Below are 14,361 nucleotides of genomic sequence, written 5' to 3'. Positions count from 1 at the left end.
CATTGCTGCTCTTTATGCTCAATATAAGCACCACATGCTTTTAATTCTGTCAATTCTGAAAGAGCCAATTGATCCCAAAGATTTGTCATGGCAGAATAGAACTCCTGCATACTCATATTCTTCTAGTGAAGAGCTGGTATGTCATTCTCTAACTGATACTGCTTTGCAAAATTTGATTGCGTGAATAACCTTTGCAGATGATCCCAAACCTCCTTTACTGTCTCATACTTCACCAACTGTGTACCTATAAAATGCTCAACAAATATCTTCTTGAATAAAATACCAAATTGCATAAGCTGAATAGAGATTGCAGAAACTAAACAAATAACTTCTTGAATATGATTACGTCAAAACACAAAACAAATTTGCTGAAACTGAATGCAAATACCAAATTTGCAGAAACTGAAAGGAAGATGAAATACCAAAACAATTGCATAGGCATAACAAAAATACCAAATTATAGAAGCTGAAGGAAAGTTGAAATACCAGATTTTGCAAAAACAGAAGACAAAGTATCAGTTGGATCTGCGAAAGCTGTGTTTGAGATTAAGTCTCGTTTCATAAAACTAGCTCTGATAGCATGTTAAAATAATTAAGATCAAACATAAAAAGAGGCTAGAATTCTCAATAATCTATTTATTATAAATGTTTAGAGTTAACCTAAATACAAAACAATTATATATAGGTTAAATTGAAAATACTATTCTACTCTTAATAATTAAAACTAAATAAATATTATTTAATATTACAAGGGTTGTTTGGTGTTCATCGGACGTAGTAATTTACATTAGTAATAGCTATTTTGTTTACTGACATGGTTGGTGGATGGATAAGTATAATTTGCATGCATTGGGCCTTAGTATTTAAGATTTGGTATTATGGATCTTCTTAGTAAGGTGGAAAATGAAAAAAAGATGACAGCTGGTGAGCTTATCCATTATCAAGTGGTTGAGAAATTGGTTGGGTGAACTTTAGTACTGCAGTTTTTCAAGTGCCACATCCTTTTTTTCTAATTTTAAGATATAAAGAAATAGTTTAAGATATAAATAAATAAAGAGTTGGTTTAAGGATGTCAAAATATTATTTTTAATATGTTTATTTATCTCATATAAAAATAATATTTTTAGAATATAACTAAGCCTTCTAAATCTCTAAAGAATTTGGACTTGGAGCCCATATCTATAAAAAAAATCCATAATCAAAATTAAAGGAATTAAAATCAAACTTGATTCTAGGCCTTTATAAATTCACTTGTCAAACCATGCTCAAAAGTTGTAAGAAACTATGAAGACCCAGAAGAAAAAAAACACTCAAAATATAAACTCTGAATCATTAACTACCAGCCGCTCGAAAGATAGATTAAAAACTCATTAGAGCATGAAAGAAAAATTAAAGCAAAATAAATACTCATAAAAACAAGATAAATATTAAAATAAGTACTGATAAAAACCAAAAAAGGTTACAAATAGTAAAAATAAAATGCAAAACTTAGAAATAATCAAGAAAAAAAGGGGAAAGGCCCATCATTGGAGCACTCCAAATGTCAGAACTTAATTTTTTACCCTTCATTTTTATTTCAAATAAATACATAAAATCCAAAAACAAAAGTGTCTTTTCAGCAAATGTAGTCAAATTTAATTATTTTTTTAAATTTTTTCCTTGAAATAATCATAAGATATACAAAAAAGAAAAAAATACAAAAAAATCTAAAAAGAAAAAAATAAAAAAAATAATTGTTGAAATTAGACCAATAATTGAGTATCATAGGTAAAAATTATGTTTGAGAAATTTCAGGTCATAATTGATGGTTGATTTGAAAACAAAATTGAAGAAATGATTTATATTAATTTAATTTGGCTAAGTTGAAAGGAATTGAAAGTTCAAGGATGAGTTTGAAACAATTAGTCAATTTAGAAAATTAATTAAGGGCCTAATTGAAAAGAAATTAAAATTGAGCACCAAATTAGCTAAAAAATGAAAAATTAGAAATTTGAAGACCAAAATAAAAATAATAGAGAAATCTATTATGTTTCTTTGGTTCATGTTTAATTTGTAAATTGTTTAGCTATTCTTTTGATACTTTTCTTCTTCTATTTATCCATGCTCTTATTCGCTAAATCAATTGATTAATAAAATTCTTCTCTTCCAAAATAAATAAATAAATTAAATTGAATCCTTAGCTTTTGTTTTTTACAAAAAATAATAAAATTTCTTTAAAATTTGATAAATTATTTAATTGGATCTTAATTTTGTTTTTGTATGGTGCCCTTGGATATTGCCATATGTTATCTTTTAATTCCTAAAAGGAAAAAAATTGATATCTTTGGAAAAATTTCATTAATATTAAAAAAAAAATTACTCGGTTAAAAGATAGCATAATTTATTTTTGACTATATCTTTAATATTTATGTTATTTTATGATAATCAAGGAATATATTAAAATAACTATTTAGAGGATGACCAAAGCAAAATAACAAAAAGTTATTTGTTACCAAACCTAGAGATTGGTAAAAACAAATTAAAAGTTGAAAATAAAACATAACAAAATTTAAGTAGTTATTAAATGGCTAGCCACTAAAAATCCAAACACTGTCAATCTATATGACTTGAATCCATCGACTATTGGTGTTCGTCCACCTTCAGATATCGTTTGAATTTCTTGTGAGGTCATTACCTGTGTAGCTAAAATTTGAGTCAAAACTTTTAAACTCGGCCAACAATCAGTGCAATGTTAGAGTAAAACATGCTTTGCAGTTTGGTTCAATTTCCTTGTGGTCGGTTGTTGGAACCACCAAAATATAATACTGACTTCACTATTAGAAATAAAATAATTTTGTAGTATGATCTTGAAGACTAGGCCAAACCCAAGAAAAATTTTGTTTAATCTTCCTATAAGATACCAAAATAAAAAAGATCAGGGGGTGATTTGAATTAAGAAAATTAAGGAAACAAAATTTTGAAAATACAAATGATAAATCGATATGTCATTAACTCAGTTCAAAGGTCTAAACATTCATTCTTATAAATCTATTGATTATCAAAGTAAAATAAATATCCTTACAATTTAAGCAAATAAATTTGATATCCTTTAAAGTTAAGGAAGATCAAGGACATTATGAGTAAATTAATTAGACAAAGCTTTCTAATTAATTTCTTACCATCAATCAAATTTAATATTAAAAAGCAATTCTTATTTACTCTGTTGTTACCCATTTTTGGGTTCCAAAAAAAAAAAAAGAGAAAATACAAAAAAAAAATAATATAAAAAAATATTTATAAGAAATCCAAAAAATAATAGGAGTGAAAAAAGGATGCTGGAATGCTGAAAAAAGGTCAAAAATTGGTTGAAGAGGTTCAAAAATGCAAAAGATTTAAATTTGACATTATATTTTTGACTGGTGAGAGCCTTGTTGACAAGGAAAATTCAATTTGAGGAGGAAAAGTTCAAAATCAGATGTTTATGGACTCAATTAAATTTTATCTAAGGTTTAATTGAATTTATGGAGGGTTTGATTGCAAGAAAAATTGATTTTTTTTTCAATTTAGGCTTTTATTGGAAGAAATTAAAGTTCTGGGGTCCAATTATAATTTTAAAAAGTTGATTTGGTCAAATTAGGGGCTTAATTGCATAATTATTGAAGTTTGATGGCCAATTAGGGATTTAATTGAAACAATCTGAAACCAAGGACCAAACTAGATAAGAAGGTAAAATCAAGGGATCCAATTACAATTCATCCAGGGGGCTTGATAACAAAATTGTCAAAACAACCAAGATCGAATCGAAAATATTCATGTTGAAATTTTGAAATGGAGTCGTTTCCTTAAAGAGCACTATTCATTGTCTCCTTCAAATAAAGCCATATTAGCAGTAAAACAGGGATACATTTTGCAACAAATTACTCCAATTATGGGGCATGTTTTGCAGTTTGGTTCAATTTTCTTGTGGTCAGTTGTTGGAACTACCAAAATATAATACTGATTTCATTATCAAAAATAAAATAATTTTGTAGTATGATCATGAAGACTATATCACACCCAAGAGAAATTTTGTTTAATCTTCTTATAAGATACCAAAATAAAAAGGGACGGGGGGATTTGAATTCAAAAAATTAAAGAAACAAAATTATAAAAATACAAATGATAAATCGATATGTTATGAACTCAGTTCAAAGGTCTATACATGCATTCACATAAATCTGTTTGTCATCACAGTGAAATAAATATCCTTACAATTTAAGCAAATAAATTTGATATCCTTTAAAGTTAAGAAAGATCAAGGACATTATGAGTAAATTAATTAAAAAGCTTTCTAATTAATTTATTACTATCAGTCAAATTTAATATTAAAAAGCAATTCTTATTTACTTGACAATAACCTTTGGAGCAAAGTCTGTTAAATTTATTCTAAGAAATCATTCAAAGAGCAAGTTCCATTCTTATTTACTCGACATTAGCATCTGGTTTCCATCGAAACAGCTGAATCTCGTTCAGGAGGCCTTGTAGGGAAAAAAACTTGATCAAGATCAAAAGCCTTCAACTCTATTGTCCAACCCTACTGCCATGTCCAGAATCCATTACACCATGAACCCATGTTCAAAATTGTCACATATAGACATTCTATACCGTCTCATGTATCTATTTTTCAACGATGAATCTCCCAACCACATATCATTCCAAAAGTTAACATGCTCGTCATTCCCGACTATAAATCTAGTGCTATTTCTTAAAACTTATGCATAAATTCTTGATGGATTTATTGTTTTCATTATTACCTCTCAAATACATGATATTTTCTTGTTGAAATAATGAATTACCATTGTCGAAACTTGGGAGGTGCTTTTTGCAGATTAAATTTCTCCATTTACCTTTACATTTTGTGCTTAAGCCATTTGAATAACATAGCTTTATGCATTTCGAGTAACGACCCGATACTTAAACCTTTATAAATCAAGTATAAGGTAATGTAAAACTGTACAAGTTTCAAGTTTAAAAAGCTTTTAATTGAGAGGATATATTAAAGAATAATATAAATTATATCATAAAACTTTACCTGATAAATTAAGATGCTTCTTTAATAAGAATAGTTGTGTCTCGTTTTTGTTTTATATTTTAAAAGGAAAAGAGGGAGGGAGTCACACGTTTTGATCAATTATTCAGTTGTCTTCTTTCTTCATTTTCTCTGTTCATGTTCTCTCCAATTAATTTTCTATCTGTCCGAACCCTCATTCATTTATTTCTCTCTCTCTCTCTCTCTCTCTCTCTCTCTCTCTATATATATATATATATATATATATATATATAGTATCTTTTCTCTGCATACTCTGAAATACACAACATGTACAATAACTTTTATAAAATATTTGTCATTGTCGTATCATTATTGCATTTCTCAAACTTATTTTGTCTTTTAGAATACAAGTTGTTTAAATAAATTTTATTCATCAAGACTAACAAATGGGTTCCTGTCCAGCTTACTAGAGCAATGCTCAACTGTTTTGAAGCTAAGTACATGCATGATCCTATTGAACAAGGAGTGATGCTAGTGCCACTGGACAGCACGTGAAGAGGATCACAAAAGATCGGTGATCATTCTCGGGATTGTATGAGAACAGGATAAGACTGTTGAAGTATGTCTGTAGTTTTGCCTTCACTTGGGGTAAATGGCCCCTTTCTACGTTTTGCCACTTGCCATACCATGTGGTCCTCTTGGCATTTTTTTTTTTTTTAAAAGACCACCAATTATACTCTGATCTCATACATTAAGTAGTCTTATGTATAATTAATTAGTTGCCCATGATCCTTCTCCCTGACACTGTGCCTGGACAGCTGTAATGAGCTGGTACAATAACAGCAGTGGCTTTGATTCGTTGTACAATGTTGACTATTCTTATTTATATGTCTAAGCTAGAAAATCTATTTTAATCATTCTAGATTGAGCTCTCACTAAATTAGTTAAAGCATCAGCCCACCAATTATGAACTGAAATTAATAGAGATGAAATTTGATTCTATCCCGTGAGCTTGAAGGCCAAGCCGAGGCATGAGATAAGGTTGCTAGTTTTTTGGTTCTAGTAATTCGGTTGATCTTTTCTTGGCAAAATAACTAATGAATTATACTCAATACCGGTAAAATATCTCCTCTTAAAAAAAAAGAACAACTCTTGATGGTATACAAATTTTTTTTATGTCTGATTTAATAATTTAATATGTAATCTATTTACTTCATTTGCCCATTTTAATACATGTCCAATTAAGTATTTATTTGGATTTTAATAAAACAAAATTAATAGTCTATTTGTTTTGCTTGAAATATTTTACAGAAAAATATTTTCTAGATTTTCATGTATTTGTTTCTAAAAAATATTTTATAGTCAATCATAAAACTTGGTTTATTTGACAACTTGAGGCTTCAGAGTACAGTAGAAATCATTCGCACGCTCTCTGATCATCTTCCTATAAAAAGCACATTCATCTTGAGTTTCGACACAGGCAGGCAGCCACAATAGCAATGGAAATCTATTCCTACTTGTTGGCATTCATCATTTTTCATGGGATGATACTATCACAAACCAGTTGCATGGTTAATGCCATATCATTTAAACTACCACCCGGAATACGACCACCACCAAGACTACCACCATTACCACCACTACGACGTCGACCATTACCGCCACGACAACGTCCACAACGACCACGTCGACCATCACCACGGCCACCACCACCACCACCACATCGACCATCACTACATAAAAAAAAACCTATTATTCATCCAGCACCATGACCACCACCACCAAAAGTACTCAATGATGGCCTTCATACTAGTCTTCCTCCACCACCAACAAAGTTTTCCTTGGCCTTTGTTTTTTCTTCCTAGTTTGTAGGTTTGTGTGTTTCAATAAGGCGAAACTTTGTTATCCCTTGTACAATGTCTAATTTCGAGCACTTGTGCAGTGCTCATGGCTATAGCATGATTCTGAGCTCGCAATAGAGCATATTGTAATAGGGAGCTCTAGTCCTCTATAGCTCCCTATTGATTGTGAAATTTCTTTCCAAACATAAAATGTTTTTTTGTTGTCTGTCTTACAATTAGATCTTCGATACCAAATTAGGGTAGCACTACAATAAGGTTTGTTTATTTAATAATCTTTGATTTTATTAAAAATATGGCTATTTAAACAGTAGTCGAAACTAAAATAGGGTTTCTATTCCATAGGTACCAATGATTAAAACAGTAATTTCACTTAGCACTCTACGATAAACTGTATCTATTGCTATAATGGAAGACTCACGCCCTGTATTTCATGTTAATATGTGCCCATGATTAATTTTGCTTCTCCTGCACCAGGAATGGCTGCAAGCCTGCTATTGGTACTTCTAAAGTCCCTCGTACTCCACTCACCATTAAAAATGCTCTTATTGTTCCAACTCTTAAAAAGAGACTACTCTCTGTTTCTCAATTTACTGCTGATCACAATTGTTGCTTTGTATTTTATCTATGAGGCTTTTTAATAAAGGACTTGTAGACCAGACGAGTGATAGTTAAAGGATTTGTTGATGCTAGTATGTACCTATTAATTATGTGCCCTCCCAACATCTTCCAATCCAGTTGCATTTCAAGCTACAAAGGTTTCCAACACCATCTGGCATGCATGTTTAGGCCTTCTCAATTCACGTACCATCCCATGAATTTAATCCCCCTTTCTAAGAAGTCACCTAATTAATGAGGTCGAGATTTTTTATATGATAATAGCCTTGAGTGTTTTTTTTTTATATGATAGCCTCGTTGCTTGTTTCATTTTTGAAATTTTATTTTTAATATCAGTATATAAAAATATAAAAATTCAAGAGTTTTAAAAGAATGGGCACGCAAGGAGGGAGTAGCATGACTGAGGATATCCCATCAATCAATACTAAGAATTACTTTCACAGCATGAGGTGTTTTGCACTCCAACATCTTCTTTTTTGTTTTTTTATCCTTTTGAAACGCAAGGCTAAAACACTTCCATCTTTTTTTTTGCCTTGTCAATAATCACGACACCAAAATCAAGAGAAGGAAGGATCTCGTTTTTTAATTGGACACAAGAGTAACTATATCATGTATACAATTTAGTTAATAGTTAATAGAAGATCCTAAACTGCTTTGTCTGTCGTGAATTTTTTTACTCTAATTTACTCATCATCACAGTCACCAGCACCACCGATCCAGAAGCAGTGCAAGTACTAGCTATAGCTCCAGAAAAAACTGTAAATGGCATTAACAACAAGAATATTCTCAAGATTTGAGAGAAGTTTAAAAATGGTAGACTTCTTCTTAAAAAGAAAACACTGCTAATATCCACGAGGCACATCCGGAAACACTCGGGGCCAAAACGTGCTGTCAAGCATTAATGATATTGGTACCATGTTCAAGTTTTGTGCTTAGTAAATATTAAGAGCTTGTTTCTTTGGAGTTTGGTGTTGTTTGGTTGATGAGAAAAGCAGGGAAGAAGAAAGGAATGATTTGTTTTTTTTGTTTATCAGAAGGCTGTGCTTAATTAGCTGAAACTTTTTTTGCTCTTTTGATTTTTAAGGGTTTGAATGATACTAAGTATTGATGAGATAACAGAAGTTTGAAACCACTGTTTTGTTTTTATTTAGGCTGTGGTTTTGTCTTGTTTGCTAAATTGGATACTTGAATGGTTGAATTTCAATTCAAATGGCAAAGTGGAAAAGAAAGGTTAAGGGAAATTGAATGCCTCCATGGTGTTGGATGTTGGTTACCTCTTTGGGTTAATCTTAGGAAGTTTGCTCAATTTAGAAAAAGAGGTTACCTCTTTGGTTTAATCTTAGGAAGTTTGCTCAATTTAGAAAAAGAAAAGAAAAGGAGTATCTTCTTGTATCATGTTTCATCTTTCAAAAGAGGAAACTCCAAGATGTACAAGTACGCCGATACAAAGACAACACAAGAAAAGTTTATCCTAGTTTATCGTGAAATGAAATATTAGGTTGTGGTTCTTAGCATGAGTTAAATGTTTTGAAGCATCGTTGAGAAAAATGTTAGGATTGATTTGCTTGAATAACATAACCTACACATGTGTTTGTCTTATTAGATAACTCAGAAGTTTGGTTAAGTTTTTCTTTGTGGGCTATGGAAGAGTCATGGATAAGAGAAGTGAAATCAATCTCCTATGACAAGATGCCTTCTCATTGCTGTAGCTACCTTCAATGAAAATTCTCCTCACCAGTTGTTCTGTTAAGGCACACTTCAACTTTTCCTTTTGGATTTTTATTTTGTCATGGAAATGAATTAGTTGGTACTGTTTATAGGACAATCAATGCACCACTTGATAATCTGGTTCTATAATATTAAGATATGATCATTTAACCAATGTTGGGAAGGAATGATTTCTTGGAATTCAAATATCTATATCAATACAAGCATAAACAAATTTAAAGTTGACAGCCAGTAAAGGTCTTGGGGCTTAACTATGGAACCCTTTGACCACAATTGTATGACGCATGTTTTTGTGGGAAGTCCAGGGGACACTCCATTTATTTCATAAATATGAAGTAATAGATTCAGCATTACTCTTTTTTTCCCCTCTTGTTGAAGTTGTTATTAAGTGTAAAGAATCTTCTATTTTGAAGGCCGCCTTTGGATTCATGCTGCAAGTAAAGTTCCGGAGGAAGATACAATCAAAGCGATGGAAGACTTCTATAGAGAAATTTATGCAGTGAATGGCATTACTGACTTAAAGTTTCCGGAACATTATCCTGTTTCAAGACTCTTAGGTATCTGCATGAGTACTTTTGATATCATGTGTTTCTATGTTTTTCTCAAGTCTTAGCAACAAATTCAACACTTTCTTTTCCTCTCAATGAATTCTGTAGATTCATGAAATAATTTGTTTTGGATTTGCTGGTACCACTTTGTGTCATTTTTTGTTTTCAGAATTGTGAGTTCTCTCTCTCTCTATATATTTTTTTACTATGAAAGGGAGCAGTAAGTCAACTGTGGCTTAAGATCATGCTGTAGGCATAAATTTTTGGTCCCATCTCATGAATGGAGTGAGGAATCTGTGTGACCATTTCACAAACATGGTTATTGGTTTCTAGCATGGGTGCTCTCACACATGGCTAAAGATGCTGGCTAGCCTTGGGTGTTGACAATGCATCAAACCAAATTAAATTTCCACTTAATTGCTGGATGGGCAGGCCAGAGTAGAACATGATCTGGGTTTAATATGAATGTTTGTGCATGACCTCTTATGCGCCTGCCCATAACTATTGGAAATGCTCCTCAACTTCTTGTGAATGATCAACAATAGCAACCTCCTGCGCATAGGGTTGCTAATATTTTTCTAAAATAGAAAATAAGGGTTTCATCATTTGGCTTATCCTGAAAGTAATGAATGACAAAGAGATAGAATGAGAGGGGAACAAGCAGTGCCCTAGTTTTCTATAGTGGAGAATTTGGAAAACAACTTTTAGCTGTTTTCCAGTGCTCTGTAGAATTTTTTTTTCCCAAAGCTGTAAAATTCTCCACAAACAAACATGACCGTGATGTTTATCCTGAGCTGAAGTAGGAAGCCTCAACTTATTTTCTGTAGTTTTAGATTATGCGTTGTGACAACCAGTGAGCATTGTTAGAACGCTGCTTCCTGTTTTGTCTTGTGAATACAAAATACGATATCTTTATATATTATACAGGGTGTGTTGAAGTGGTTGGCTGTTTGAAATGTGAAGAGCTAGCAAGCTGGGAGGCAGTACCTGACGGGGTGGGCAGCTGTTTCTTACCTTCTGTCCGTTAACGTATGTCATCTGATATTTTTGTGTATCTGGTGACTAATCTAGATGAGTTTCTTTGCTACAGGTGAGGCTAGAAGGACAAACAGATTTTTGCTGGCTTTGTGAGCAGCCACAGGTATGCAATCTGTGAATATATATTATTTGAAAATGTGCTTAGCTTGCTGATCATTTTACCTCAACAAATGCAGAAATTATTAGTTCCTTTTGAGATGCGAGGGTATCAAGGTGTTTATAACTTGGAAAGGAAGGTATATGCAGTACATCAAAGTTAAATGTCGTGACCTGTGCTTTTTATGTGCTTGGGATTAACATATTCCTGTCTCACAGATCCATGAGGCTGCAATTAGAGGTCTCGTCCCTGTTAAAGGTCCAATGCCAGTAAAATTCCCTCTCCCAAATCCTCAAGATCAGTTTTCCCTGGAACCAGGTTCTATTTCTGTGGGATTCTCTGACAATAAAGCATCTGTTGTGGAGAAATCTGAAGGTCTCAGTGCAGCCATTGCTGGTGCACGAGCAGCAGCTACACAGTTCAACAAGAAAGATCAAAACCTTGTATCTAATACCACAACAAATAGCTATTCCAACTCCACAAGCAGTGGTCGACCAGACAGCAAATCATTGGATTCATACCACTAAACCATAAATATACTAAAAATAGCTATTTTCAAGTGGATTTGGAGGCTTTCTCTTCCTGGTAATGAGCTGTGGAAGAAGATGATATTCAACAAATTCAAGCCGGTGTTTGAAAATGGTTTCCCTATTTTTAGTAGAAGATTGTCTTGTATCTGGAGGGATATAACATCCCTTATGACCTCAACAGACTCTGTCTCTTCAGCTTTAGCCAATAATTGCAGATTTGTAGTGGGAAATGGCTCTCTGACTCGATTCTGGTCTGATGTTTGGTTTGATAGCTCTCCATTGAAAGTCATCTACCCACGACTCTACATTCTTACCACTAAACCGAATGCCACAATTGCTGACATGGGAATTTGGGAGCAAGGAGAATGGAAGTGGGAGTTAGCTTGGAGGAGACAATTGTTCCTCTTTGAAACTGAGCAGGTCGTCTACCTTCTCTCATCTCTAGAAAGCTTTCGAATAAAGGCAACAACTTTAGATAAAAAAGTCTGGTCCTCTTCAACAGATGGAGGGTATACAGTTAAAACTTGTTCTTTACTTATTGACAGGATTGTGAATCCAGGGCTTAGAACTTTCAAGGCTTCGATATGGCAAAAAAGGGTCCCCCATAAGGTTCAAATCTTTCTTTGGCTAGCTGTTCAGAATAGACTGTGCACTAAGGATTTCTTACTTTGCCGTAATATAATCCCAGTTGATCAAGCCTTTTGTATCTTTTGTGAAAATGAGATTGAGACTTCAAATCATCTTCTCCTCCATTGTAGACCAGTGTGGAAATTATGGATGAAATTCTTGGATTGGTGGGGTATTAGTGGTTGCCTTCCCTGCTGTGTGGATGATCTTTTACATCAATGGCCCAACCTAGTGTTCGGAAAATTCCAGCGTAAGGCTTGGTCTATGCTTTCTTGTTGTGTTAGCTGGAGTATATGGCTTATGAGGAACAAGGTAATCTTCAATGATGGAACTGCGACCTTCAAAGATATTTTCTCCTTAATTCTTTATCGCCTCTCAAATTGGCTCAAGTCTGCAGATAAGTTCTTCATGGCTACTGGCACTTCTTTAATTATGGGTCCTGAAGGTATTATAGATTGGTCTAACACCAAATAAAGGCTTTTAGCATGGCGTATCAGCTTCATCATTCCTAATGTCCTTTTTCGGTTATGTATCTGTTGACTTTCTTTTCCTTTCTTTTTGTGTTTGCTTTTTGTTATTGTGATTTTTTTTTTTTCATGTATCTTGTTTTTGGCTACCTTCTGGTTAGCCCTTTCAATATATCGACTTATTCCAAAAAAAGACAGCAAATCATTGGAAGAAGATAAAATGCTAGAGAGCTGTTCAGTTGGAGGTTCTGGTGAGGAGGCCTCAGTTCCAAGTAAAACAGAGCAACTCAATCCCATTAAGTGTGAGGAAAGCAATAGCCGCGGTCAAACTCGTGAAGATCTGAAACAGATTCCCGGAGCTTCTACTAAGGTTTTTTCTTGACATATAACCAGTGATTTGTTTTTGTTGTTTTTAGTTTTTTTCTGTTTTTGGCTCCTTTAGAAAAGCACCTTTCCAGATTTAATCATGTATGAGAGGAATATGCATGTGAATAGCTCGTGCTTGTGTTGCAATATAATATACTAGGAAAATCTTGGCATTTTCAAGTCGGATTCCATTTTCAGATGTCTTTGATCCAAATACAAATTAATTTTGACCAAGATCCTATGTTTGGTTGTGAGCTAATGCTACAAGCATAAGGCACTGGATGCACATCCTTATGGACCTCATCTCTCATTTCATATCCGTATGGCATGATTCTGATCTTTTTTGTGATTTAGTTGATCCCTATAATTACTATACAAACTGCCGGTTCATGACCAGTGTGATCCCTTGGCTTTCTAGATATTTGCAGCAGCTGTAAGAGGGCTGAAACAATCATGATTCTGCTCCGAAAGAGTTCTATACAAATTGTGGGATTGAAGGGAGCCTCAATGCAGCTTGTAAGTATTGAGTTTGGAGGCCACTTTGCCATCTCTTGTGTGGCTGTATGCTAACTTAGTTTGTGAGGTGTCCGAAAAACAGTCATGTAAAATATTTTACATAAAACAGACACTACACTAGTGATGGAGCTTTACATTTATTTATTTTTAATAGTTATTTACAATTTTTCTCATTTTTCCCCAAATGCATCTTATAGAAATAATTTATTTTCCATATTTCTTTGTTAATTTAATGAAACTTTTTCTTAATGTCCGTAATTTAAGAACTAATGACATTTTCCCCATCTTTTAAGTTTTTATTAATAATGCAAAGATTCTTTTTTGTTTTTGTTTTTGTAAGCAAATAGTGAACAAATTGATGAATGGAACGACTGGACGACTCATGAAATGCTAAAGAATTATATCTTAAATCTATTAGGCAGAGCTTTATTGCCATTTAGTGGCTAGGCCATCTGCATGCCAAGCCCATATATATATATATATATATATATATATATATATATGACATATTGGCAAACTTCTCATTAAAAAAGGTATAAATATATAATTAATTATGGTTAAATGGAGCTAATTATTGATACTAAATATTTGCCAATTATTACTTTTGGGTAAAAAATATTATGAGTAAATTAAAATTTAAAATTAAAAAAACATTTTGTCCATTTTTACTTTCTCCTAAAATATACAATTTGAAAAAAAAAAAAACTCTTGATAGTATAAATATTTTTGATGTCTGATTTAATAATTTAATATGTAATCCATGTACTTCATTTTCCCATCTTAATGCATGTCCAATTTAGTATTTTGTTTGAATTTCAATAAAAACAATTAAGAGTTGACAGGAAAATATTTTCTAGATTTTTCTATGTTTATTTTTTGAAAATTATTTTTATAGTCATCCATATAGTCATCCATAAAATTTATTTATTTGCTAAAAAGTATTTACAGGTCATAAAATT

At 32.5% G+C, this 14,361-nt stretch overlaps 1 protein-coding gene and 1 long non-coding RNA gene across 2 annotated transcripts in view; both read left to right on the top strand.

Moving 5' to 3' along the window:
• Positions 1 to 11,438, top strand: part of LOC118050634 (uncharacterized) — a 41,656-nt gene extending 30,218 nt beyond the window's left edge. Inside the window, exons 2-6 of the mRNA XM_073406708.1 lie at positions 9,627 to 9,770; positions 10,689 to 10,756; positions 10,852 to 10,902; positions 10,976 to 11,035; positions 11,115 to 11,438. Coding sequence (XP_073262809.1) covers positions 9,627 to 9,770; positions 10,689 to 10,756; positions 10,852 to 10,902; positions 10,976 to 11,035; positions 11,115 to 11,423 — 632 coding nt within the window. The 3' untranslated portion in view covers positions 11,424 to 11,438. The remainder of the gene's footprint in view (positions 1 to 9,626; positions 9,771 to 10,688; positions 10,757 to 10,851; positions 10,903 to 10,975; positions 11,036 to 11,114) is intronic.
• A 1,280-nt stretch (positions 11,439 to 12,718) lies between these two features.
• Positions 12,719 to 13,575, top strand: LOC140955004 (uncharacterized). Its single transcript, XR_012168722.1, has 2 exons — positions 12,719 to 12,890; positions 13,305 to 13,575. It is a non-coding gene; the product is annotated as an uncharacterized lncRNA (long non-coding RNA).
• Positions 13,576 to 14,361: the final 786 nt, after the last annotated feature.

The sequence above is a fragment of the Populus alba genome, chromosome 19 (assembly GCF_005239225.2).
Source record: "Populus alba chromosome 19, ASM523922v2, whole genome shotgun sequence".
Classification (NCBI taxonomy): Eukaryota; Viridiplantae; Streptophyta; class Magnoliopsida; order Malpighiales; family Salicaceae; genus Populus; species Populus alba.
This window is presented reverse-complemented; position numbering and strand designations above follow the sequence as displayed.